At 40.4% G+C, this 27,801-nt stretch overlaps 2 protein-coding genes across 3 annotated transcripts; both read left to right on the forward strand.

The window, feature by feature from the left end:
• Window positions 1-25,615, forward strand: gpsm1b (G protein signaling modulator 1b). 2 transcript variants are annotated; one of them, XM_058617092.1, is made up of 15 exons: window positions 1-218; window positions 7,079-7,300; window positions 8,728-8,863; window positions 8,963-9,105; window positions 9,574-9,697; window positions 10,386-10,501; window positions 10,672-10,827; window positions 10,925-11,033; window positions 11,153-11,267; window positions 12,488-12,558; window positions 12,671-12,847; window positions 17,128-17,287; window positions 17,385-17,590; window positions 17,706-20,458; window positions 25,583-25,615. In XM_058617092.1, the coding sequence occupies exons 1-14, from the start codon at window positions 157-159 to the stop codon at window positions 17,898-17,900; spliced, it is 1,992 nt and encodes a 663-aa protein (XP_058473075.1). In that variant the 5' UTR covers window positions 1-156; the 3' UTR covers window positions 17,901-20,458; window positions 25,583-25,615. The 2 variants fall into 2 exon arrangements, with proteins under 2 accessions (XP_058473075.1, XP_058473076.1); XM_058617093.1 differs by lacking the exon at window positions 1-218 and adding an exon at window positions 4,863-4,952.
• ak1 (adenylate kinase 1) lies at window positions 20,353-27,684 on the forward strand. Its single transcript, XM_058617094.1, has 7 exons — window positions 20,353-20,458; window positions 25,583-25,616; window positions 26,289-26,324; window positions 26,442-26,605; window positions 27,117-27,233; window positions 27,315-27,506; window positions 27,601-27,684. Exons 2-7 carry the CDS (start codon window positions 25,610-25,612, stop codon window positions 27,667-27,669), a joined length of 585 nt encoding a protein of 194 aa, XP_058473077.1. The 5' UTR covers window positions 20,353-20,458; window positions 25,583-25,609; the 3' UTR covers window positions 27,670-27,684.
• Window positions 27,685-27,801: the final 117 nt, after the last annotated feature.

A 27,801-nucleotide genomic window follows, 5' to 3' on the forward strand; every position in this document is an offset into this window, starting at 1 on the left:
GCTTTGGTGAATGAGGAAGGAGGGGAGAGAAAGAAAGAGGGAGAGGAGGAGAGAGGGAGAAAACAGTAGCTGCCTCTGGAGGAAACAATTGTGAAGGGGCCTCATATCGGGAGGAACGGAACTACGAGACTGGCACACAACACGAGCAGCGGTCCAATGGCTCAGGCGGCTGCTAACGGTGTAGAGCAGGATTTGGCAAGCAAGAGGCTTCACTCAAGGTAGGGGCAAAAACAGACACTCACTGAGGGGTTCATCCTCCTCTGTAGCATGTTTAGTAAGAATAATGGTTAAGAAGAAGAAACAGGGAGCGGCTGAATGGCAGAGAAAGAAGAGTATAAAATAAAAACCGTCGCTGTCAGCTAGGAGCTTTTTGGTCTTCGGTTAAAAGGAGGGTTCGAGTTCTGAGGCTGGGGAAGCTGAGCAGCCAGGTTTCAGTGATTTTAAAAAAGCCCGTAGAGAGCGAACCTCGGCTTCAGCAGCAGGAGCAGGAGCAGCAGGAGCAGTAGCCAGGGTCCAGCTCCAAGCCCCATTCCTGGCTCGGGTCATTGAGCTGCTGCTGCTGAAAAAAATGAAAGCAGACTGAGAGGAGCCTTAAAGTCAAGACGTGGACACAGGAGAGAGAGAGAGAGTCTGAACACGGGTTTAACACATGCACACACATGCACAGGCTCTGTGGCTCATGCGTTTGCATACTTTGATACAAAACAGTTATGAGTTGAACTGTTTGACAGTGACAGTGTCACGTCACGACTGTGCTTCAAACCAAGGGGGCTCAAACTCGAATGACCTGGGGTCCACTGAGTGTCGCGTTTGTTCAATATTTATGATGATATTTCACATCTTTTCAAAATAAAAGTGTTTGTTTTGATGTGGAACGATTAATACTTTACAATATGAACACATTTAAGATGCAAAAATGAATCTATTAATAAAACACACATAAATAACTCAATATAACTTTATATTCAGTGGCGGGCCACATGGAATTGATCTGGGGGGCATTTGGCAAGTTTGGGACCGCTTAAAAAGTAGTGAGAGTTACATTATACTCATTATTAAGGCTGCAACTGTTATCTTCTTTACTTTTCTCATATATTCCAGATACATCAACAACTGTGCTTTTTAAACTGACTAATAATACAGTCACCGGTGATTATGATGAATTCAGATTAGTTGATCATCATAAATGACAAAGCACAGATTGAGTGATTATAGATTGAGTTTTGTTTCTTTGTGAAACATAAATAACCCTTTTGTTTTCATTTTAGTAAATTATATCACAATATGTATTGCTTTTCAATTATTGCTCAGCCCTGTTCCACTGTTCCATCTCTGTTTTGGGGACAGATTCACCTGTTGATTCCCCTTTTGTGTATGTACAGTATATGTATAATATAAAATAAAACATTACTAATCTCTTCTAACCGTGACACACACAACAATGACACACTGATCTGAGCTTTCCAGTCGATTAAATCAGATATGACACTAATTGAATAGGCAAAGTCAAACCACACCGATGTGAACAGAGACTGTAGCTCTAACTGTGTTATATACTTTGAGCTAAGGCATGTCTGAAAATGATCCGTTATTAAACTAAAAATATATTTAACAAAACAGAGTTTGAGACTGAATGGTAACTGCTGAGCTGGGAAGTGACATTCATAAACCATGCAAGGTTGTCATGTCCCACACGCACACTTGCATGCACAAAGATAAATACAGAGTGTGTCACAGTGCTGGTTATGGTCATGTGACCTGGTCTATGCTCTGTTATTGCTCTCCCTCTGTTTTACAAACACATGAAGTCATCACATGACCTTTTTGCAATGAGGGTGATGGATGTATACAGTTTATATTATATTATCTGTCTTTGAAGTTCAAACTGTCTCCACAGTTATGTTGGGATGAAGTAACCCATGTGTTTATGTGAGGCTCTGCACGGTCTGTGGCAACAGATTTAAACTAAATGGACCAATAAAGATTTTTTTTTATCGATCTTACCTTTGGTTCCAGTCAGATGTTCATTCTGTGCACTTGCTACTGTCAAAATGAAAAGTGAGTGAGGTTATAGACAGAAGCAACACTGAAAGAAGTGTTTTATTTGGTATGCTGCTTGCATTGGATCAAGTCTCTACTTCTATGATATTATATAAACCAAATTATATAAAAGTACTTGGTATCCTCTACACTTAGATTACAGTTCGACTCACACAACCCCTCTACTGCTCTAGCAGAACAGTTCACTGTCCTTACTTACAGAACCCAGGCTTGAGTAAATTACAGAATTCACAAGTTGAATTCTGTAATTCACTTTTGATAGCATTGGTTATGAATCTGTTCAGGGAAACAAAATTAAGGGGAATAAAAATACAGTTTTACAAGAGAATCGGGAGACGCAGCGATTTGAACGAGATGCAAGAGCAAGAGGAAAAAAAAAAACATTCCTAGAGAGTTTCTCTTTGGTTTCCCTGACAACTAGCCATGGCACTCTGTAATTATGGCTGGATTACCACTCGCTCAGCGCAGAGTTTCTTAACTGAGCCAAGAAACATGGGAACTGTAGTGTAGAACCATGAATTTGCAAAATGGTTATGTGGTTCCCATATTTGATTATCAAAGCTGAAAGAGTCCCGTTTAATTCAAGCTGTCGCCAAATGAGTTCACTCTCAGTGCTGATTAAGCCTATCAGCTCCGTGCGACTCTGCGTTTTTTTTTTTATTGCACTGTGCAGAGGAAGGGATTTGTTTTACATCATAACTGATAGACGCAAGGTGGAAGCAAACCAGCCTTTATTGCGCTATAGTGAAGCAAGAAGGTCAAAAGTTTCAGAAGTGGATTTTATTGCCAATCAAATGTTTTGGTAATAACTCAGAATTCCACATGGGGGCAACAGGTGTTCTCCACTGGAACTTAAGATGTGATTCAGTTATTTCAGTGCTGTAATATTGATTTTTGGTATGTATGGCTTTATTGATTGTCTTGCTCCTCTAACTGTATCCATCAGTCATACACTATGGCACTTCATTTGTTAACTTGTATTTAAATAGAAGTGCCACTTTAAAAAAACAAGAACAAAAAACAGATGCACAGTTACTCTAATACGTTCCATCTTTGCGAAGCAAAGCAGTTTATTGAAGAACTTGTGTAACTGTGGTGAAATGAAATGCAGTTGCAGTAAGCATTCTGTGGTGGCTCAAGCATCAAGCTGGAAACAAAACAGAGACAAACACTGACTTGAAAAAAGATTATTATTGTGACAAATGCTGATTGTTTGAATTTCTACAGTGAGAATGGTCAAATCTGAAACATGGTGATGTTCAACTTACAACCAGCCCCCCCCCCAACCTGTCTATGTAAACTTCTCTGCCATGGTACCAACACTGGGAGACTGTCTCCCTTAGACCACAGGCAGGCTATTATGGGATGAGTGTCTCCCAAACAGACCAATTAGAGCAGAGAGAGGCACACTACACTGCACAGATCCATTCTTCTGCCAACCACAAAGATGCTAGGACAGAAAGTCACTTTGTGAAAGTCATCTCATTGAGACTAATCTCTGTCTTGCCCATATCCTGAATCCCCTTTGTCTCAGTCTTTCATCCGTCTCCGTCTGTCAGTTTATCCTCAGCCAGGCCTCATGTCGTACTTTTTATTTACTGACTTTGATCAAGACGAGTGATGATACTGTACATATTTACCTCTGACTTTACAACTGCACAGCTTTAGTTTTCATGAGCCATGTCGCCAGGCCTTCTTAAGGCCACACCCATTTTCCACAAGCTGTGAAAAGACAAAGTTTTACTATTAGGTGGTGGTTTGTAGCGTCTCCATTACCATCTGCAGCTGCACATCTTCTCTTCTCTCCTCAGTGTCGTGCTTCCACAAGAACATGCTTCCACCGATATAAGACGTTTGCATTGATTGGATAAATGATGTGTTTCTAGTGTTGTTGACATGTTGAATGATTTTCTCTTTTTGTTTTTACAGATGTAGTTTAGTCTATTGTTTAGTCTGCTGCTTCCATTCATTACTGCTGAGAGATTTCAGAGCTGCATATAATTTTTCTTTTGCCATGGTAGTTGCTGCAGTAAGGTTGTTTGTTTCATGCCAAAGGACATGACCTTGCACATTTTCATTGTCTGTTCTCTACATTGGTAACCAGCTCTATTCACTTTATGACTTTTGTTCTGTTGTTGCCAGACCTTCTAAAAGATTAGCCCCGGGGCTTGTTTCTATCACAACAGCAAGATTCACTTGCTGTTGTGATGGAGGCAGGTCATTGTTTGATTTCACCATTTGGAACGTGAATGTTTCAGATCTTTTTAGTTCAACTCCACTTAAAATTGAGCTGGCGTAGTTGTGTGTTTTTTTAATAAAGAACAGTAAAGATATTTCTATAGAAAAGGTTGTGCATCAGACATTTCGTTGTAAACACCATGATATTAAACCTTTTTGGATTTTTGTGATATACAGTAAAAATCTTAACAGTTTTATGGCACTATTGATTTTAATTTGTATATTTTTTAGAAAATAGGGATAGTACTCATCAATGAAACATTCCAAATGTGCCAGAAATGTACCATTTGCTAATTTCCATTTGTAGTCCCTGGGCAGGTTGAACATCAGAATAACATCCCATACTGGCATTTCATTTGTTCCCCATCTCACTCAATTGTCAAGGGCGATATAAGATAAGGAAAAGCACAAAGGGTCAGTTATTGACCTTGTAACGTCTTTACCTATGGTGGAGGAGCAGTAAACTGTTCACATAAGTCAAGGAAGAAAAGCACTGCTGGTGTAAATCATTAAATGGATAAGGGCTGAATTCCATTTAGCTGCTTTAGTTAATGTGTCCTGGAATTGTTCTTGCTGTCTCACGGTCACACTGTCATGGCTTACTGAGGACACTTGCTGCTATCCCTGCCTGCTGTGTCCAACAGCTAACTCTGGTATGGTATGGAGACACATATTTGTACTCATATGTGCATGTGAAAGGAAGGAGATGGGAATGTTGTCTGTCAACAAAGCTTCCAGGCACAATGTCTAAAGGATAATTCTCCAAAACAAAGAGAATATAAATCACACGTCAGCTAATGACCAAACAGTTTGTCATTTCAGTGTCCTAATTACTCCCAGAACCAAACCCAGAAAGCATGATGTTAAACCTTTTACTGTGATTTGTTTTTACTTGCGAGTGAAAAGTGGCACTTATGTAGCTAATTTAGCTGAGTGTTATTTTATGTCTTAAGGTTTTTATATAAATAACTTGAACATGAACTAAATTAGTGAGAATATTCCAGAAATGTTTTGAACAAATGCGGTGTTTTCATTTATAGCTCTACTTCCCCTTCGCTCACAGTCTTATTAGTCTTGGCTGGTGACCTAATGTTTCTGCTGGAGTCGGCAGATAGGTGGATTAGACTGGGCTGCTCACGCTGCTGTGTGGTCTCATTTTACGAGGTGCATGACACTGGATTAGCAACTCTCTACGTTGTCATCGGCGGTTGTCCTACTGCTTTCTCTCGTGTTCCCTATAGATTATCCCTCTTCTTTTTTTAAAAATGTGGCTCAACGATGATGACTCCTGTCGTAGATTTTTATTTGACATGTTCTTGTGAAGCACAACATATGGAACTGGAATCACGTTTTCATGTAATATTCTACAATTCCCTCATGGACGTCTCAACGTAGCGAGCAAAGAGTCCATCATCAGAGAGTTTCTGGAACATTCTTGAGAACTTGAAAAGCAGATGTGATTCTTGGCTGGTTCCAGACTGCGTGTCGAAACTTTCAGATGGAATATTTCCAATTTTGCAGGAATTTTACTGACTTTGTGGATTCTTTTTGACTTATTCAGTGGACAATATGAGCCTCATATGGACTTTATTTGGTAGCTGGTAATTCCTTTGGTTATATCACTGGCTGATAACACCAAAAGCCTTATGTATTGTGTTATCAGTGTACTGCCTGTGTGAACTGCAATCGCTCTGTGAAGACTTAGTCGCGTTTCTGAGATTTGTTCATGGCATCTGAGCATTGTCCTCTGACTGGGGCTGAGAGAGCCATGTGTAGACTGGTTCACCGTGGACCCCGGCCTCAAGCCATGCTCAGACCTTTACACCTGGAGCTTCAGGTGTACGTTGATAAAACGAGAACCAAGCAAAAGCACAGGTAGTGCGAGAACACTGTTTTTTTTTTGTTATCTGTTTTTGCTCTATGGTTAATTGTAAGCCACAATAATTTTGATACAGAGATGTTAAGAAAACTAGCGTATAAGACAACATTGGTAAAATAAATAATTTACAGTTGCAATAAATCTCTTTGTAATTGCATTGTAATTGCAGTCAAGTTTTTTGCAAACTAGAAGACAGAAGTAAATTGCCCAAAACAATTCAAACTTCACTATGGTATTGAGTTGTTTTGTTTGACTGTTTTAAGAGGGCCTTTAAGAAAATTAATTGAATTCAAGGATAATCCTTGTTTACCTATTACTTCTAGTGCCTTATCTGGAATTTAGACCTGTAGCCACCTAGGCTGCTCTTCAATTTATCCTGGATTATGCAAATAATCTAGGATGTGTACTTTGCCGTATCTATATATCAATATGGAAAAGAAGCATTTCATAATTTGGCACATGATTATTTTGTCCCTTGAATGTCAGCTCACATGATAGATGGTTTCTGATTGATTTGTGAACACACTATTCCGTAGTAGCACATCGGTTTATTTCCTACATAGTATCGTTCACGCGACTCACTGTAATTGTATTATAAGTCAGTTACAGCAAAAAAAAGAGGCACAAACAACAACTTGTGTGGGCAGTAACAAGCGCAATGTGTAACACCTTGTCAAGGTGCTCATCTTAGAGCTCAAACTCAGTTGCTAGGGCAACAATCCACATATCTGCCTACAGATCTTGTTGTCATGGAGACACTGACAAATTGTTCCTTACTGTGAGAAGGAATTGCTTTGCCATACTACTGTACATTTACTTACTTTGATATATCTCATGTCTTAATGCCAATTGTTTCTGTTTTTTTGTATGTATGTGAACATCTCTCTCTGTAACATTCAGGATGGAGGCCTCTTGTTTGGAGTTGGCCTTGGAAGGAGAGCGGCTATGCAAGGCTGGAGACTTTAAAGGGGGAACAGCATTTTTTGAGGCAGCCGTCCAGGTCGGCACCGAAGACCTGAAGACCCTCAGTGCCATTTACAGCCAGCTGGGCAATGCATACTTCTACCTCAAGGAGTATGGCAAAGCTCTAGAGTACCACAAGCATGACCTTACTTTGGCCAGGTAAGCTCTACACCCTTTGCTTGCTGCTTTACATAACAATGGTTTCAAGTTGCTAGTAATGGTTTTGACCAATCAGAAGTTTTGTGAGTTTTCTGTGTTTGACAAAACTTGGAGAAAGAGATGTATTTATTTATTCTAGCAATGCAATTCAGATAAAACCATACAAAATTTGGCATACTGGATCTAAAATAGATCACAATGTAAATCAAATCAGTAGAATCTGTTACCTGAAGTTGGGCTGACGACCTGTCCAGGGTATACACTCAGTGCATTTACATGTATGTCCAAAGTCTGATTTGGTTTTTCTTAATGTCATGTAAACATGTTAGTCTTACTAAAACCGAGCTAGTCTTAGTCTGATTTACATACCTGGATAATACGATTCATAGTCCGACTACTTCTGCGCTCCGACTTGGTGTTCTGGGCAGCACTAAAATTTCCTCCCCAGTCTTTGGAAGTAGAAAGAGACGTTGTATAAACTGCAGTACTGTTGCCGGAAATCATAAGGTGGCTGCGTCTTTCTTCGTCTTTCGACGACCTCTCACCCAGTGTCAACTAGGACTGGCTACAGGGCCCTCCAGAAACCATCAAATGTTTAGCAGTTTAATGATTAGATTTATTAAATATTTCTGTCTGTCTGAAACCATAGATAAATCAACATTTTACCCTTTATAAAGTGGATGTAATCTTCTGGCTGCAAAATGAACCCCTGTTGTGAAGTCTTGAGATTTGCAGTCAGTCCCATATATGTTTTTTTTAAACTGGAAATTCACAGGCGTCAACTGCAACCAGGCACCTATTGGGCAATAATAGCTGTCAATCACACCCTGTCCAATCATATATGCTAAAAAGTCTTCTTTGAATCGGAATATCATTTACAAAATTGACATCATGGCTGCTGAGAAGACCTTAAACATAACTCCACAGGGAAATGTTTACTGGCATTATAAATCAAGGCCCCATAGACGTCCCTTCAAACTGACTTTCATTTACTTGGTGCTGAGCTGTTTATTGGCATGCCAGAATATGCTCATGATTCATCTATGCAATATAAAGGTTGTGTCAGAGTAAAAGGAACAGATCATCATCTCCAACAGATTGTATATTCTTTGTCTGATGCGTAAGGATTGTCAGGGATTTTGAAGTTTCCATTAAAAGGCAGGGAAGATTTTCATATAGTAAAAGTCGACAAGTACCGTCTTATTTAGCTTCAATGTGTAATCTGCTCCCCTGTGGTGACTTCAGCTGTTATTCAGCAGGGAAGTGTTTAAAGACCCAGGAGAAAATTACCTTGTTACATTACACTCTCCCCAGGGCCACTGGGATCTGGTCCTGGGAAGTAAGCATCCAATTAAAAACATGCTATGCAACATCTCTCTTAATGGTTGTGATTTAACTAAATTTACCATCTGTCTTTGCTTTCTTAGAACTATTGGAGACAGGATTGGAGAAGGAAAAGCCAGTGGGAATCTTGGGAACACATTAAAAGTGTTGGGCCGCTTTGACGAGGCTGTTGTGTGCTGTCAAAGACATCTAGATATTTCTCAAGAGCAGGGCGATAAGGTAACATTCAGGTTCTGGAAAAAGTTGATATACATGATATATGTACACAGATCACGCTTTAAACACATTTTGTATCTTCTCTTTATTTCCTGGCTGTAGGTTGGAGAGGCCAGAGCACTGTACAACATAGGGAATGTGTTCCATGCGAAAGGCAAACAGCAGTTATGGGGCTGCACCCAGGAACCAGGGGATCTGCCCGCTGATGTCAGAGACACATTGCAAAGGGCTACCGGCTTTTATGAGTATGTACTGTACAGCGGTCTGTGGGTAAACCACCCGCATGAATAGCGATTTGTTCTGCTTCTTTACCAGAAGATCTGCTCAGAGGGTGTTACGCTCTTACACTTTCACATTTTGAGAAATTCCAAACGCCATGTCTTCTTACAAATTGTTCCCTTTCTTTTCCCAATTGTTCTCTTCTCATTATGCCCTCTTGTGAAGTCCAGGCTTATATTTGTTTCATATTTCAATAGAGTGCAGTGGTAGAAAACAATTGAAAGTGATGGAAATGGTTCACACTTACAGTAAATAAGTAATTATCTCCTGTAAGAAATAAAACAAACGTATATGTATTAATCTCTAATTTCAGCATTGATACATTTGTTAACTGGATCCCTAATTAATTATACATTTTTATATTTGTGCTAAGAATCGGCTTCAATGCTGTTTGCATGCTGCTGCTAAAGTGATGTGTTTGTTCCTTTTTGTAGGATGAACTTGTGTTTGGTGAAAGAACTAGGGGACCGAGCTGCTCAGGGAAGAGCATATGGAAACCTGGGAAACACACACTATCTGCTGGGAAACTTTGTCGAAGCAATCAAGTTTCACCGGCAGGTGAGGAAGTTTAACGTTTACTGCAGAGTCATTTCCTGTGTTATTGTGCCAGAACAGAATAGGGACCTCACGTCAGGGTAGCTGCCACCTTGCTGCTGTTCAGTGTGACTTTGTATGTGGCCTTGATATCGTCTGCACCAAACTGGCCACAAAGCAGATTTGACCTGAATGGAATTACAAGTCAAAGAATAAAAACAGTATTTTCTGTTATTTAAGTGGATGATGATGATCCATCTCGCCATTGTACCAAAACCCTGTGTGCAGCAATTGAATAGAGAAAAAAAAGGGAAGGAAATTGGTTTCTTGGTCAGTCAGTGGTAAGTATGGCTTCAGGCTAACTTTCCCTGCGTTTCCTTTCACTTTTCTGTGTAAACGGCTTGTTCCTTCATGGGAGAACCTGGTCTCTCCTCTTTTATCTACCAGTGTCTGTTACAAAGGGAACTGTGGCCGAATCCGCCACAACAGTGAAGGAGCTGTTGTGGCAGTGGCGGATCAAATCAGCTCCTCCACTCATGACATGATGTGCTCAATTGAGTGTGAACTTGTGTAACAGACTCTGTTCTCTATAAAACTGCTGAAGAAGGGTAAAATACCATGGCAATTTGGGTGAATGTATTTGTTTGAGATTAAGAAGCGCAATGTAGTGCATTATTGGTTTGACTTGACTCTGTGTTTATGTCATTCACAGAGATTATCCATTGCCAAAGAATTTGGGGACAAGGCGGCAGAGCGGCGAGCCTACAGTAACCTAGGAAATGCTCTCATATTCCTGGGCCAGTTCAACACAGCCACGGAGTACTACAGGTGAGGGTAGTCTGACATCTAGTGGAGGCAAGATGTAAAGACACAATATCTGAAAATTGTCTTATGTCAAGTACAAGTTCATTAATTTACCCTGATACAAAAACTGCGATGTAACTCCCTGCATTTTTCCCTTTACCCACTATCTTCATTCCTTTTTCTCTTTTCTTTAGGAATACCCTGCAGCTGTCAAAGCAGCTGAGGGACCAGGTGATGGAGGCTCAGGCCTGTTACAGCCTCGGAAACACCTACACTCTTTTGCAGCAGTACGAGAGGGCCATAGACTACCACCTGAAACACCTGTATATTGCCCACGAGCTTACTGACAGGTAGAGTGTAATTAAACAGTATCTAGGGCAAACATGCGTACGCTACTGAATCATTTTTTATGGTTTTACATTTGTGCTCATGTTCATGCCCTAATAGGGTCGGTGAGGGCCGTGCTTGCTGGAGTCTGGGAAACGCATACGTGTCTTTAGGAAACCACAAACAAGCTCTACACTATGCCCGAAAGCACCTGGACATCTCGAAAGAAGTGTGTTGTGTTTTCATAAACAGTCATTCTAAACAAATACATGCGCAAAATCCCATTTTATAAAGAGTCTTTTTGCATTTTACCTAATTTATTTGCCTATCTCTTATTGTTTTCCTTAGATTGGAGACAGGAATGGGGAACTGACGGCCAGAATGAACGTGGAGCAGCTAATGGAGGTTCTCGGGGTCAATGAGAGCGACCTCTCGCCATCCAGTTCAGAGTTTGAAATGCAAGGTGAGAGATGTGGAATTTTTCTACAAAAAGTGAGTTACAGTTTGAATTATGAGGTTTTTTTAATCGTATTTTTATTTTAATATCGGTGTGTGAGGCTATCTTAAAGAAATTATAAATAAATCAGTAAATTAAATAGAATAGAAGTTAAATAGTAGTATAATACAGTGGCAAATGGGGACCTAAATAAACTTTAACCCAGGTGAGATTTTTTGAATGAATACGTCACATTGTTATTAATCACCTTAAAACTACTGATTAAAGGCATTTTACATTTTTATATAATTTTTAGATTTTCCTCTTATCATTCCTGTAGTTGTTATGTGTGGGCTTGTTTCTGTTTGTGTACATACAGTAAGTAGGTCATGTAAACAAATCCTAAGGTGAGGTAGACATTACAGATAAACAGAAAAAGGATGTGTAACTACAAACAAGACCGAATTTCTTGTTTTAGCCCCAGCCTCAGGAAGAAGACTTGTTTCTAAAACAACATAATAAAGAGGATTCTCACAGATTTCCATCACTCACTCGCTCATCTTCTGCCGCTTTATCCTCCACATGAGGGTCACAGTGGGGAGCTGGTGCCAATCCTAGCTGACAGATTTACATCACATGGTCCACATATATCATTGAGGATATTTGAAGAGTCACATAATGAAGTGTGGAGCACCTGTGCAGTCTTTATCTTTGCAATCAGTCTGGCTTTTGTGTGACGTTTGCTTTTGTGAACTCTTCTCCTGGCAGAAAACTCGCACCCGTGTCCTACATTTCACTCTCTGGTGCAGAGCTGGCAGAGAGACCCTTATTCACGCTGTGAACCTCATAGCCTCAGTGAACTTAATGGGACCACTGCGACAGGCTGCAGCAAAAAAAAACAAAAAAAAACAGCACCAAAGAGCTCCTTGTATGCTTGAAGCAGCTCATGTAGAGTAAAACTGTGGGTGTTACTATATTTGTGGGTGACGGTGGATCAATGAGTGAGTCGTCTTTCAAGTGGAAGGTTGTGGGTTTGATTCCCGGCTCTGCTACTTTACATGCCGATGTGTCCCTCTGACACATAGGTATGAAAGTTGTGTGATGGAAAAGGTGCTGCACATATAGTAGATGCACTGTATGAATGTGTGAATGACTAGACTAGACTAGACAAGACTAGGAAAGTGCTGCATACAGACTATTTATATCTCATGGTTATGTTTGCTTACTCATCTCTTCTTTATCTGTAGGAGCAAGGCCCAAATTCACCAAGATAAACAGCATGGACAGCGTAGAACTGTGGAAGTACTCTTCGGACAAGGTGATCTCTCTTTCCCATACTGGACTCCAGAGAGCATGGCTAACAAATGTGATACAAACGCATCGATCAATTCCCCACTAAGAGTCATGGTTTTGTTTTTTTTTAAATGCAGAATGGTGAGAACCAAGAAACCAACCTGGAAAGTATATCCAAGAGATCCAAGAGTCAGCTGTCACAGCCTGGTAAAAGGAAAGGCTATCCTGACAGTCAGTCATCAGATGAGAGGCCGTGGTTGGACTCTCCAGTGGACACTGATGACATCACTGTGCAGGTCCCGACTCCAGTGCCAGTGAGTGGATTTTTTTTGGTCTTGGCTTCTCTTTTTAGCTTTTGCAATGATCCGCTTTGTCAATATATCATGCCATGTATAAGGCTAGTTTCCCCTGTTTCTCGTCTTTATGCTAAGGTACGCTAACCCAACCAACTCGTCTCGGTAGCTTCATGTTCACCACACAGGAGAGTTGTATCAGTCTCCTCATCTAACTCATTTCCCAAAAGTTCAACCATTGCTTTAAAGATAAGCTATATATAGCCTTGTAACTATCAGGACACACAAGCTGTTGAAAATGATGCACAAACAACAACAAAACAAACGGTATCCTTTTGAATTTTGTATAATAACTAAAATTACTATAAAACTAAACTCAAAAAACAGCAGTAAAATTAAATATCATTGGTATTTTCCTGCTACTGAAGAAAACATTGCTTGCACTCTGAATACAGTTCCAAGACTTGGACTTGTTCACTTCTTCTCTTCCTCATCTTCCTCGTCTTTAGGGCTTCTGCTTTAAGAAATGATGAGCAGAATTAGGCAGGGATTAAATTAGGAGCATTACTTTTTAATTTCCCACGAGCTCATACCAAAAGATGTCAGATGTCGGCTTTGCAGGTATCTTCTCATTAAATGCCAACAGTGAGCCGTTTGCTGTGAACTCGATTCCTGGCGCAGATGTCACTTCACAGCTGCCGTTGTGGCACTTAATCACGCCCCGTTTCTGTGACAATGCTAATTGTTGTAATCAGGATGCTGCTCTTCCAGAAACCAGAGGAGATTACTGGTGTGCATGATGGCCGGTCATCACAGCAGAGTGGAAATAGCAACCAAAATGAAATGCTGCTAATCGGTGACGACTTGTTTTCAAGTCTTTAAATCCCAGTTGTGGCTCTGTGAACTTGAGCTGTTCTCTTCTGTATAGAAGAAAAAAAGATTCAGTACCTAAACCTTGTGGAAGTTTGTTGAACCTTTTTGAAGAATCTATGGTTTGAAGATAATATTTGAAACTTAGTTGAGCCTTAAAAGCTGTGTAGCGTGTACTTTTAAATATGAACAAATGTCTGTTACATGCAATCCATTGTCAAATGAGTTCACGCAGTGTGGGTTAAGTCTATCATCTCCACATGACTCCCTTTGTGTTTCTCAGTGTGGCAATTTTTAGTTTTTATGTCTGTGGTGACATTGCCACACTGTACACAGAGTGACGCTGGGCGAGGCGAAAGAAGCAAATAGCACGAGTAAAGCGACGCGGCTTCATATATCAGCACTATGGCTGAAAACCCCCCAACAACTGCCCACAAAAAGTCTCAGCCGGGGATTCTACTCCTTAAAAAGTAGAACTTTACGATCATATTTTTTACCACAATCACAATTTTAGCTTCTCATGAACATGATCATTTAATACTGAAAAATGCATGCTCCCCTAATCTGCCTGACTACACTGTATGCCTGCATGTGTCTGTCTGCATGTGTCTGCACCACACAGCTCTATGCTTGCTGCAGCCTGGACAAGTAATGCAACAGTAAAAGACAGATACACAACAGAAATGCTGTTGAAAAAACGAAGTTTTTTGCAAAGAAGACAGCTCTGTTTCTCTCTCTCTTTCCGAGTCTGTGTTTTTTGGCGATAGAGTTTCCTCACTGAAGCTTTAAAAGATCTCTGATTTGAAAATCATTAAGTTCAACATCAGTGAACTATTTTAACAGCATTGAAAAAAGCACTGCCAACATACCTTAATTTAATGGTCGTCATCAGCCAAATAAAGTCACAATTTGATTGTTTTTAGGACAGATGTAGGTAGATCTAGGTCACATACACACACACACACATACAAGTTGATTTCCCTACTTTGTGTCCTTCTCTGTCTGTCCCTCCCTCCTCATCACATGTTCCTCTCTCCCTTGTTCTCTACCTTTGGCCTACTATAATTGGACAATACATAGAGGGAAGTGAGGGGAGACCCATGCAGATCAGGGGGGGTCAACAAGGACACGGGGAGGAAACTGCCTGTAAGTCACACCTGATTAGTGTGCACAGAGCAAGTAAATAACATCTGCAGGGAGGACTTTGTAATGTGACGGGCATCATCTCTGCTCACTGCCAGTGCTGGCATGCAATTTGCTCATAGATGTGCCCATCTCTCGCCCCCTCCCCCCCTTTTGCCCCCCCCCCTTCACCCTCCAGCCCCAGTTCTCCCTCTCTCCTGATAATTTGACCTTGATCACAGAACTGCTGTCCTCCTCGCAGGCTCAGCCCCCTCTGCTTTGCTTCCCATAATGAGTTGTTTTCCCACAGTGAATGAACAGGACAAAAATGGCCTGTAGGAGAGAGAGAGAGAGTGAGAGGGGAGAGATGCAGGAGGAGTGCAAATTTTAGGGAGGGTGTTGAGTATAGCAAATGAGCAGAGCGAGAGGGGGAGAAAGAGAGAGAGAGAGAGAGAGAGCAATGTAAAGTAGGGGGAGAAGTAGGTATGAGCGAGATGCGTGGACAGAGCAAAGAGGAAAGAGAGCTCAGACAGCAATGAGAGTGAGATAAGAGAGAGAGGGGGGGAGTCGACCAGATAGAGGACAAAAAAAGAAGTGGTGCTGGTAAGATGATTCAATTGTGTTTTACAGCTCTTATACCACCATGGTACGAAGAAAACCAGACTTTCTTTAGATCACAGACACACGGAAATGTATACTTACAGCCTCTGTGTTAATTCTGTATTACTTTTTTTATGGTGATTTTCTTATACAAGTCTTTCAGTAGAGCATCTTATTATAGTGTTGGTTGAAAACAAGAGTCGGCTGACACAAGGCAAAGTAAGGGTTGGATTTAAATATGTGTCAATTGTCTGTGCAAGTTATAATCGCGACACTGTTGACACTTCAGTGATATTGTTAGAGTGGTGTCAGGACTCTGTCTGTCTGTTTTTGTTCAGGTGAGACAAAGTCTTTTGCAGTTACTTTGCATATTGTTCATTTTTGCTGCAGGACCCACATGATGATCTGTAATATGCTAAATTGGGGTTCCCTCTTGTTTGTTTCAGTGGACTGACGTTTAATGCATCGTATAATATGACATGTAGCACAATAACAGTAATTATTAAAGTACTGTATATTTATAATATTTCATTGTGAAATTTGTGTTTTTTAATAATGATGATTGAATCTCAGAAACAATTATTGATTTTGAAAATGATACATTTGTTTTGAAGTTGTTTAGTCAATAGTACAGAGTCAGTTTGCCATTTTCTGTCAATAGAAACATATATGTTTATTTTATTATATAATAATAAATTATAATTTTAACATTTTAGCAGTTCATTTTAAGCTTTTCAAATGATCTATTTTCATTTAGATTTTACTCGGCACTTGCCCAGATATGTGAGTGAACCGGCTTCGTGGAACAGACCCCAGGAATTTCTAAGGAAAGCCTTTGAGGAGATATAATCCCTCCTTCTGTTGTTATTCTATTCAAGGCGCAGCAGCTTGTTTTTATGTTGTATTGCTTTACTTTTATCTGATCTAAATTCCTTTTGTTGGCAGTTTTTTGTCCATCCCTGCCATATTATTGCGTCCTGACTTGAGTTTTCCAGCAGCGCTGGTCAAACATTATAAATTCCTCCTCCTGCTTTTCCAGCTTGTGTATTTGTAACTAAAACATTTCCCTCCCTACACACGTCAACTGCACTCGCACAGCTTCAACGCAAGAACTGGAGAGTAACATTGGGTGTGAGGTCATTGATCAGCTGATCATTGATTACAGTTACATGTGCATTTTCAGCAGTGCCCAATGATCTGAAACAAGCAGATCATCCTTCTCATTTTAAGCTTTACGTACTATATTTATGTAAAAAAAAATCAATTGCATAATGTTAGTGCCTCAAAACTAATTAAATTCATTTTTTTTAAGGATAACACCGTGTGGACTATTTGAGGTGCTTGGAAATGGGTGGTTGGTCTTTTTTACACATTTGTCTTATACGTCATGATATTGTCCCAGTTTCAGTATCTAGGCCAAGATTGAATCTCCTCGAAGGCCGTCCCTTGTGAGGTAATCACCTCCACAAGCTGGTCATCTTGATACTCCTCATTATGCAACTCATAATGGTAATGAGTTTAATCATTTCACCTGCAGATTGTGTTTCTTTGATCCAAATGCAGTTCAACTGAATTAAATAGTCCAATAAAAACTGGGTGAACTATGTCCTCGTAGCGATTACTCACGTCTGAGCTGCGTATTTATTAGGAGAGTATACAAACACATGAGGGTTTTTACGATTTGATTTTTCTTTTTCTTTTTGTTTCAGAAGCTGGGCAGTGACCCATCCGATGAAGACTGTTTTTTTGACCTCCTCAGCAAGTTCCAGAGCAGCCGCATGGATGACCAGCGCTGCCATTTTGATGACGCGGACGGAGAGCAAGGAGAAGATGCCGCGAACTCTGTGGCTCCTCTGAATGAGATGTTAGGTCAGTGGGTCTTCACGGAAACATCATGACGAGTCTTAACTTTTAGGACGTGTACAACTGAAACCAATTCCATCACATATTCGCTCTCCTGTCTTAGATCCTGCAATCACCACTTCCCCTCAGACTGAGGAGCTTTTCGATTTGATTGCCAGCTCTCAGAGCCGCCGCCTTGATGACCAGAGGGTTAATGTCGGTAACCTTCCAGGCCTGAGGATCACTCACAACAATCTAGGTCACCTGGTGGGTGAGGGAGATCATCAGGAGCCCAGTGATGACTTCTTTAACATGCTCATCAAGTGCCAGGTATGAAGACCATTCTCATACGACAGCCACTGCATTTGCCTTACATAAAGTGGGTTGTCATCAAGAAATGGGGAGTTTTAGCAAATAATACTTTTTCACTCTTTCTAAACGGCAGTCCTCCAGGATTGATGATCAGAGGTGCTCCCCGCCAGAAGCTGGCCCCCACGCCCCCACAGTGCCTGATGAAGACTTCTTCAGTCTAATCCAGCGGGTGCAGGCCAAGCGCATGGACGAGCAGCGTGTCCACCTGCCCACGGAGGACGATGAAGAGTCCTCTGATCCAGAGCCACCTGGTGGATTTTCCAGCTAGGACTTGGTGAATGACACTGCACTTCACGGCAAACAAACAAACAAAAAAAAGGAGAAGAAATGAAAGAGGGAGGAGCCAACATTAAAAAAAACAACAACAAAAAAAAACAGCACAAGGCTGAACCAACACATAACAAGACAAATTCAAATGTGCAATAGTTGGTGCTCTATAAAATGTTGGTCTGTGTATTATTTTAAAATGCGTGTAAATGTAACGGGAATTGAGCAGAATTTGAGCTTTTTTTTGGTTTAAGAAGGAAGGAGAAACGCAGCAAGAGAACTCGGTTCGATGAACTCATTCTAATGCCTTAATCAGCATTTCTCAGACTCAAGATTGTATTCGCTTGTGTCAGATGTGGTTTCTAGAAGCATACGATGGCTAATGATTAACGCAGAGCTTTGTCACTCGAGTCATGGAAATCACAAAGATTTAATGACGGGAATGGAGTTGGTGTAAACAAAGAAAGGAGATCAGAGAGAGAGAGAGAGAAACTATAGATTTGCACTGAAAAAAAATCTAAAGTGGGTCAGTGTAGATAGCCTCGATCGTTCAATGTTTGTGGTTCCCATTGCTCATGGAGAAGTGGTGTTATTTGTGCAGTCACAGTATTGGGCATGGCCTTTCAGTGTTAATCAGGCTGCTTCAGACAGTGTAAACACGACTGAGGACCACGTTTGTTTTTCTGACCAAGTATGATTCCAATCGAAAGACTGACTGTGACAAACTTTTCACACATAACTGTTGTTTGTGTGGATTTATGCATTTTAAAAAAAATAAAAATAAAAAATGCACCAGTAAATGCAGTAACTTGAGGTTTGCAAAAATGATAAAATAGCTGTTTATTTTATAGATGTAAGAGTGTTATAATTCAAACTCCTGAATATTTCTGCTTGTCTTTTTAAAGTGATGCTCTCTGCTGCCCATCTAATAACAGACTACTACTTACTGCCATTATTATTAACTTACTTAAAAAAAATAAACAAAGAAAATGGAGAAAGTGGGTGCTTCAAGCTTTGAGTCTAATACCATGAACAATATTGTGGGTTTTGTGGTGCTGGTACAGTGCCTCCCTGTGGTCAAAACCCTGTATTACCTCTGTGAGATACAGAGTGCCGTCAGGTTGTGGATAAATGTGATTCCCATCCTGAATATTTGTATGACCATGTTGTAATTGTGTTATTCTGCTCCAAACGCTCCTCTTTGGGTTTGCTGCACAAAGCAAAAAAAAAAAAAAGCAAAAAAAATTACCTTTGGGCTATTTTTTTTATTCAGAATTAGTGCTTACCTCATTTTTGTACCTCAGACCTTATAGGAATCTTAGAAAGACTGATTTCTGAAACCGGATGGATCACAGTGTAGATCATACTGGTTCTGTTTTTAAGTCATCTCTCTTCTATTAAAACAAACACATTGGGAGCAACATTAGATATTTTCTTTTTTCTGTATTTTGTGAATTAACATTTATAAAAAAAAAAGAAAGTATGTGGTACGCGTTTTTCCTCTGCCATAATTTGTACATATAAATATTTTGTATTTATGTTCCATTTAAAGACATGAATATGTCCCTTCATGCTTTTAATAAAATGTTTCAGATGTTTTTCTTTCGGCTGTTTTTGGATACAAAAAAAAACCATAGTCTTGTCAGGCTTTTTACACATAAGTTTAACGTAACGCTGACCTCTGTAGTGCAGAATTTCATTTGTGAAATTAGCAAATAAGTTCAGCCTCAATGAATGGATTGGATTTCTCAAGCCCATTCTTTAGAGAGGAACGAAGCACAAAGGCCCCAAAATAAGAAAAACTTGATTTTCAACATCAAGTTGATGTGAAGAATGTGTTACCCTGTGATGACACCTACTCCCATGCCATTACACAATATTTACAAAGGTTATCATTCTCTTTTTGATCAAATCCTCATAAACAAGATCCTATAAATGTCATAAAATTAAAGCAATAAACATTGTCAGATTACCTCACACAATGTTGATAAGGTCTATCCGCTCCACATGACTATTTCTCAGAATAACGGTGTTTGTCTTTTAGTGATTCATTTAATGTCAAGGCGGATGGAGGCAACAGCAGTATTGTGAAAGTAAAACTCGGTTGGAGTGTGACTGAAAATGCAAAGAAGCAGCCAGGAAAAGTGTCGGGAAGTGAAACTCTGGTCATTCAGCAATTTGAATAGATAAATGCTTCCAGTCAGGTTTGACAAAGAGCCAGACACTGAACACTGTAAATCATGAAATTAAAACCACGACTAAAACCTGATCCTGAACACTGTCCCTCTGCCTCTAATTTCAGCCCTGCTCCCCGTCATTCACCTTTCACTCCCTCCCTCCTTCCCTCCCTCCCTCCTTCCTTCCTTCTCCTCAGCTGATCACTCCTCGCTCTCACCCAGAATGCAACGCAGGCTGAACAGGCTCAGCTGTACTATAAAAAGGCGCAGCACGGGGGAGGGAGGGCCGCCGTTCAGCAGCAACTGCGCATACACACACTCACGGGGATCCAGGGACAGCAGCTCCTTGCACTGGGATCTAGAGCCACAGCGCGAAAGAGAGGTCAGTACAGAGGACAAAAGCTCCATGGAGGAGGAGAAGGCAGGGACATGGCAGAGGGAGTGAGGAGCAGAGCTGTCAGAGAGGAGGAGGAGGAGGAGTGTGGGCAGGGCTCTTTGATGGGATGAAGAATAACAGAATAACAGAGGGATGTGACTGTAAACCGGTATCTGCTTTCTCTTAGCCAATCATGGTTTAAAGTGGTTGATACAAGCAGAAGAGTGGGCTTTTCTGTGAAGTGGAAAGACATGTTGCTTGTGTGGGTGTGTGTGTGTGTGTGTGTGTGTGTGTGTGTGTCATGCACAGTAATGACCCTGAATAGATGATCTAATTGCTCTGGTAAAAACCTAGTATTGCCTCCTCTCTCTCCTGACAATTTAACATTCCTCTTCATCTGCACCCTGAAGGGCAGTGTAATTCCACTGCCATGCTTTTTAGCCTCAGTAATTGTCATTAGCAGCTGATTAGCAGCTGAGTGCTATTGATTCTAGTGGGAAGAAGTGAACCGTACCTCACAATTGAAAACAAACACACACACACACACACACTCTGAATTCATCTCTGCTCCATCCCTTCACTAACAACATGGAATATTTTTTTCTTCACTGCACTGACGTCAAAGAGTCCCCTGTTCTCCCTTAAAGGGACAGGACACCCGATTAAAATGCATCTGAGTCTCTATGTAACCAACAGTGAACAGAGGGAATCCACACACACATACAAGATGGTTTGTACTTTGTTTTCACTCCCGGGTACTTTCATGGGCAGCAACTAAGAAGTTCATCACCTTGTCGCTGACACACTATCCCTTAACAGCTGCAGTAGGGCTGAGTTTTTTTTAGCAGGGAGAATGTTACAAAAGCTATAAGACATGAGGAAGGGACAGATGAGATGATGGGAAAGTGGGGTAGAGTCATAAATCTGTGTATTTAATTTCAAGAGTAGTTCACAAAAAAATCCTATTTGATTGCGTCTCCATGAAGTAGTTTGGCATTTTGCACTGAACTCAGTTGTGTGCTAGTTACGTTATCTCCAGTACTGATACAGCCTGAGTTGGGAAATCTATCAGAACAAAGCCACACTTGCATCACCCAACAGTTTTAATCTGTGATATGGATTGAATTTTTCCTAAACCACACAGAATATACAAGAACAAGCATAGTTATAACAATAAAATAATAATAATACTAAGGATAAAATATAAAGGGCACTGCTGTGCCAATAGTACAGCTAATTCAATTACAAAATTAAAATGAAAAGAGCGGACAGCACACTGTTTTTCAATTAGTTGGAGGCTGTATTACATTTTGCAAGGTGATCCACGAATGGCTGCCAAACATCATACGAGTTATGAAGACTGTCAGTCATCTCATATAGAACTTTCTCCATGTGTTATATCAGTCAGCCAGGTCTTAAACTGGGGCCCAGTCTTACAGTGTGGGTCATTAGTGAATTAAAAAAATCAAAATAATTTAATATCTGGGTCAAACACACAGCCGTACATCATACATTAAATGATTTTTGACAAATTCAAAAAAGGTGGGTCCGAACGCCGCCTGCAGATTTTTGGAATAATAAAGTCTGTGCATAAGTTCGAATTGAATGAACTCATGTCTTGCGTTAGTAGAGCATGGTGAAATCTCTCCTTCCCAGGCATTTTTTAAAGTTTATTTGGTGTAATTCACATACATCGGGAAATTTTTTGAATTCAGTTGGACTTCAGCTTATAAAGCACCTCCTCTTCTGGAAGAGACTCAACATTGGGAACGTATTCATGAGCGAAAATTCCTAATCTGCAAATATTTTGAAAGTGAAAATGTATCCTTCAATTGATTAATTAAGTGTAAATAAAACTTACAACTGTTGTTCTCCAACTGTCAGAGGATGCATCTAAAATGGATGGAGGGAATGTGTGATTACAATAGACTGAGACATAAATACATTACATTAGGGAGAGGCATCGGCGCTGGGAGCAAGCTATTTTTGACATCACTCTTTTCGAAGGCATCCCTGTGGATACTATTCTATAACCATACTGCCAATACATAAGGGCCCTTGTATTTGCTGCCCAGTAATAATGCATCATCCAACACAGTTTGGAATGGACTTCCCGCACAGAGTGCCATGTAATGTGGTCTGGACTGTATTAAAACCAGAGCATGTCTGGCGGAGCAGGACACCATAATAGGCCAGCGTGGTATTTCCTAACATGACCTGTGCTGATTGAGATGATGGCCTCCAAATGACATTTACCAGAGTCCAGGGTTAATGGAACGCCGACATAAAACTGGACACTTGAGAAGCGACAGCACCCGTGCAAAATGTCTCCGCTCTTTTTTTTTTCTGCCACCATAGTTGTTTGAATAGCAGGCAAAGTGACACAAAGAGCCACAAGGTCAAATTCAGGTCATGTAACAAAATATTCAGCACACAGTATACTTTTGTTTTTATTATTTTATTATTGCACAGCAAGTCATTTTCTGTGTGCAACCACACCGAAATCAAAGTGCAACCGTGCCAAGTCATAGATTGGATGTCAGCATGTTACCAAAGAAATCAGCTGTTGGCTTCTTGTTGGAAAACCGCTCTCACAAGAAAAGTAATGGTATCGTCTTGTCATATCAGTTGATTTAAACAAACGTGTGTGATGTGAGTTTCCTGGACACTGGAGTTACCAGCGTAACTCAACACAGTAGATTTGTGGAAACATAGAACTTCCCTATAGTTCAAGATAATGCAAAACTATGTGGTTATTTTGGCATGTGACAACTATCTAACTGTCAAATTCACATATAACCATGAGCACAAGACACTGAAAATATACAGTAGTATCTTTTCAAATATAGCCCAATCACTCAGGCCGACACCCTTTCTACTTTCTCTTTTGTCTGTAAACAGGAAACTATGTGGCTGTGGTCATAAGATAGTCATAAAACATTTAGAGCACAATGGGATGTTGAACGCTACTAATGCACTCACTCATGCTACAGTCTCAGTAATGATTGAAGCAAAAATCCTAACGTGTGCTCAAAATACTCATCCTTAAATGGAGAAAGGCAAATTAACAGCAATATTTATAATACTACCAGTACTATCATATACACTGTATATAAAGACTGTGTGTGTATGTATATCAATTATGCTAGCAGGGTATCCTATTAGCAGCAGGGTGTAAGTATTTTTGGCTTGGCTCTTGTTCCATACATTCAGCTGACTCAGGATCTGGGTGTAGATATGTCCTGGTTCCTATTTTCCTGCGGTACCCCAAGGTCATTGTAGCTGTCTTGCACATCTACTATTTTTGCGTTGTGCCCTCAGTTCTTCTCATCTTCCCTCTTTTTGAGATCATTCGGCCACATTTATCAAGTCCGAATGACATTCCAATTATCTTCACTGTAGACCTTTGTGGGGTGGGATCAGTGATTCAATGACCCGCTCACTCTTGGCACACAGCTTGAGATCATCCATGTAGAGGGAATGGCTGATTGTTGCCCCACTTTGGGAATCGGTATCCAAAGCCACTCTTTGTGAACAGCAGCTTCTCCTTGAGTCGTCTTCCACGGTCCCATTGAGTTCTTGATGAAGGTCCTTAGAGTCCTGTTGATATTGTACAGCTCCAATTACTCCAATGTCCAGTTGTGTGGCATTGAGTCGTAGGCTTTTAGTCAATCTATGCAGGGCACAGGTTGGTGTTCCTGGTCTTACAGTACTTTGGGACTGCCTTGTTGACCAGTAGTTGGTGCTTGGCTCCCCCTGGTGTTATTGCCAATTCCTTTCTGGGCTCTGCTCACATATTGAACCATGTGCCTACAGGTTATAGGCCGGTAGTTGGATAGTACTGCTCCCCTGTGGGGTTCTTCACGAGGTCAACCATTCTGGGTGGTTCCCAGACAGTTGCAGCTGGTTCGTCTGTGCTGCCAGGCATTAATGAGGAGAGGGTTAGCTTCTTCAGCCAGTATGTATCATGTGAGGGCCTGGTGCTGCCCAGCTCTTAATTTTGGACACTCTGTCTTGGATGTCTGCCATTGTGATCTTTACTGGGTCTTATTCTGGGATGTTGCTATGGTCTGCTTTCAGGTCTGCCACCCACTGGGCTTTGTTTTTATGTGATGCCTTTTTTTTTCCCCCATTTGCTCTTCCAGTGTTGCTCAGTCTTAGCCCTGGGTTGTCTGACTACCCTGCCACTGAGATTAGACCTTGGGATGGGTTGATGGTGAATATCCTGTAAATTCTCTTGGCCTCTACCTCTCCTGTGTACCTCTTCAGGCGGGCAGCCAGGGCTGTGAGCCTTTGTTTGGCTGTCTCTAGTGCCTCAGGTATGGACAGACAGCTTGTTGTATTTCTTAGGCAGCTCTTTCTTTACCACACCTCGCTTTAGCTTAACAGATGAATAACCGACCTTCTCGTTGTGTCACCTTGATTTTATTGGTCTCAGTGATGTCAGTTGGGATATATGTATATCTACATATACAGTATATTGTCTGGATTCTCTGGATCAATTAAAGCATTAATAATGACAGTGCATGACCTTGATTAAGCTACTCCATATATGTTTATTATTGGGATTGGTCCTTTTTAATTGAAACATTCAAACTGTGGAGCCAAAATCTGGACTTGTATAAAGTTAACAGCAGCTTGCGTCAGGCATGATGTTACATTACTGCCATCTTCTGGAGTTACAAAACTCCTACATGACCCAGTCTGTCATGTTCCTTTTTTCTTCTCATTTTCTTTTCTAAAAATGAAAAGAAAGAGAAGAAGTCGGTTAAATCTAATGCAGAAATGCAACATTATGGATGCCAACTGCCGTTAAAAAAAAACCCACCACCAAAACAACAACTCGCTCTGTCCTTTAATGTGAAATTATCAAAGGTCCTTTTATGTCATATCTTCAGCATGCATAAAGAAGACAGCGAGACAGATATGGGTAAAAACAACACGACAATAGCTATCCAGAGGAAATGGGGAAATAGGTACATTCAGAGTATCACCAATGATCCACTATTGACATTATAAAGTCTTACTTTGCTGTACAATAGTGGACTCCCTTAAAGATGTGACATATATTAGGTATTATTATAATTTTAACTGTTATGATTTTAATTTTCTTCCCTCTCTGTCCATTAGTTGAAGGAAATCATCTGACGCAACACAATGGCAGGTAAATAATAATCATGTGTAAATTGTATATATGCACTATTGTATTTCGATATTGGTCTTAAGGAGGTGAATACATTTGATTTCTTGTACTCTGCTGCACTCTTCTGGTGATTTGCGAGAATACAATAGGCGTCTTTCATTTGACATTTGAAAATACTGTATTTAGTTACGATGACATTCCATTTTTATTGAGACATAAATTTATTTATATTACTATCTGATTCAAACAAATGTTTCACTCATACAATATTCATACAAACTCTGATTAAGTAATAATACATGAGGCATTTTTTTTAAAGCAAGACCAAAGCCAGGTCTTTCTTTTTAGTTCTTTGTAACAATAATGTGATCAGTTTTTACGACTAAGACTTTTTCTTAGAGCCTTCTGTATGTAGTTATACCTTGCTACACAATGTTCTTTGGTGACAACAGTTGCTGTGGCAACACTGTTTGAGTTATAGCACAAACCTACACAAAAGCAAGCAGAGTCAAAAACTGCTTAGTGGGCCGGGCAACTGCCTCGATGCTGCAACTCAGAAAAAAATGGGAAATACTTGCACGACAGATTACATATTTAACCCACCTCATGGTTTGTTTTAAAAACTCTTTTTTTTTTATTAAAAGAAAGTGTCATTTGCTTACACATTGTGACTAATGAACCTGCTCATTTCAGACAAAATTAAAGATGCCAAGATCATCTTTGTTGTGGGTGAGTACACTTTGAATTTTCTAGTCTCTCTTTTAGCAGTAACACATTTAACAAATAGCAGTTATGCTCTTCATGTCAGTGCTTTCTGTCTCACCTTTTCCTCCTTCTTTTTTTCAGGTGGACCTGGGTCTGGAAAGGGCACACAGTGTGAGAAGATCGTAGCAAAGTACGGATACACCCACCTGTCGTCTGGGGATCTACTCCGTGCAGAGGTGGCTTCTGGCTCTGAGAGGGGCAAGCATCTCCAGGCCATCATGCAGAAAGGAGAACTTGTGCCTCTGGTAAGGTGGGGGTGGGGGGGGGGGGGGGGGGACTTAATGAGAATTTAAAGTACCGTCTTTTATCTGAAGTGGTATTTTTTTTTGAATTTTATAACCTAATATCACCTTCATTTAACCAGAGATAGAAAATCTCTTTTATGAGAAGAAAGACCTCCTCGCATGCCAGTTATAGTTCATTTAAATAATAATAATAATCCACATATACAATACAGAACAGTCAAACTTACAGAACCAATTAAATTAAATTAAATTAAATTAAATTAAATTAAATTAAATTAAATTAAATTAAATTAAATTAAATTAAATTAAATTAAATTAAATTAAACAGCTTTAAGTTTCTATCCCACACCTTTTTTTTTTTTAGATATAAAATCTGATATGTTTAAGCTTTAAAGTGTTCTACAAGTTATTCCATTAGTTGGGGGCAAAGTTCAGTGTTAATCTTTGGACGATGGTAAGAGAGACTGTTTCAGATTGTTTGTTTCACTGCAAGAACTTGTCATGCTTACAGGACACAGTCTTGGACATGATTAGGGATGCCATGATTGCCAAGGCTGACGTCTCCAAGGGCTACCTCATCGATGGCTACCCCCGTGAGGTGAAGCAGGGAGAGGAGTTTGAGAAGAAGGTAAGAGAGCGCATGAGACTTCGGCTTAAATTGATCCCTGCTCCGATAGAAACAAGCTTGTATGTTTTTCCATCTCCCCAGATCGGCAAACCCTTCATGCTGCTGTACGTCGACGCCAAAGCAGAGACGATGGTCAAGAGGCTTCTGAAGCGCGGCGAGACCAGCGGTCGCACTGACGACAACGAGGAGACCATCAAGAAGCGTCTGGACTTGTACTACAAAGCAACTGAGCCTGTTATTTCCTTTTACGAGGTCCGAGGTATCGTGCGGAAGGTGAGTGTGGACGCTGAAACGCAAAATGTGTGAAATCCTGGCATACTGTACATTCTATTCTTTTTACACGTGGTCTCGTGTTGATTTTGCACAGGTGGACTCTGAGCTGCCAGTGGATGAAGTCTTCAGCCAAGTGAGCCAGGCCATTGATTCACTAAAGTAAAACAACATGACTAGATGAACTGTGTCTGGTTGTTTTATTTTGTTAATTTTCTCTGTGTCAGTCTCATGAGAGCAAAACACGAACAGCTTGGTCCTCGATGCATTGACTCTACTTAATAAGAATCTACAGTAC

The sequence above is a fragment of the Solea solea genome, chromosome 19, assembly GCF_958295425.1.
Source record: "Solea solea chromosome 19, fSolSol10.1, whole genome shotgun sequence".
Lineage (NCBI taxonomy): Eukaryota > Metazoa > Chordata > Actinopteri > Pleuronectiformes > Soleidae > Solea > Solea solea.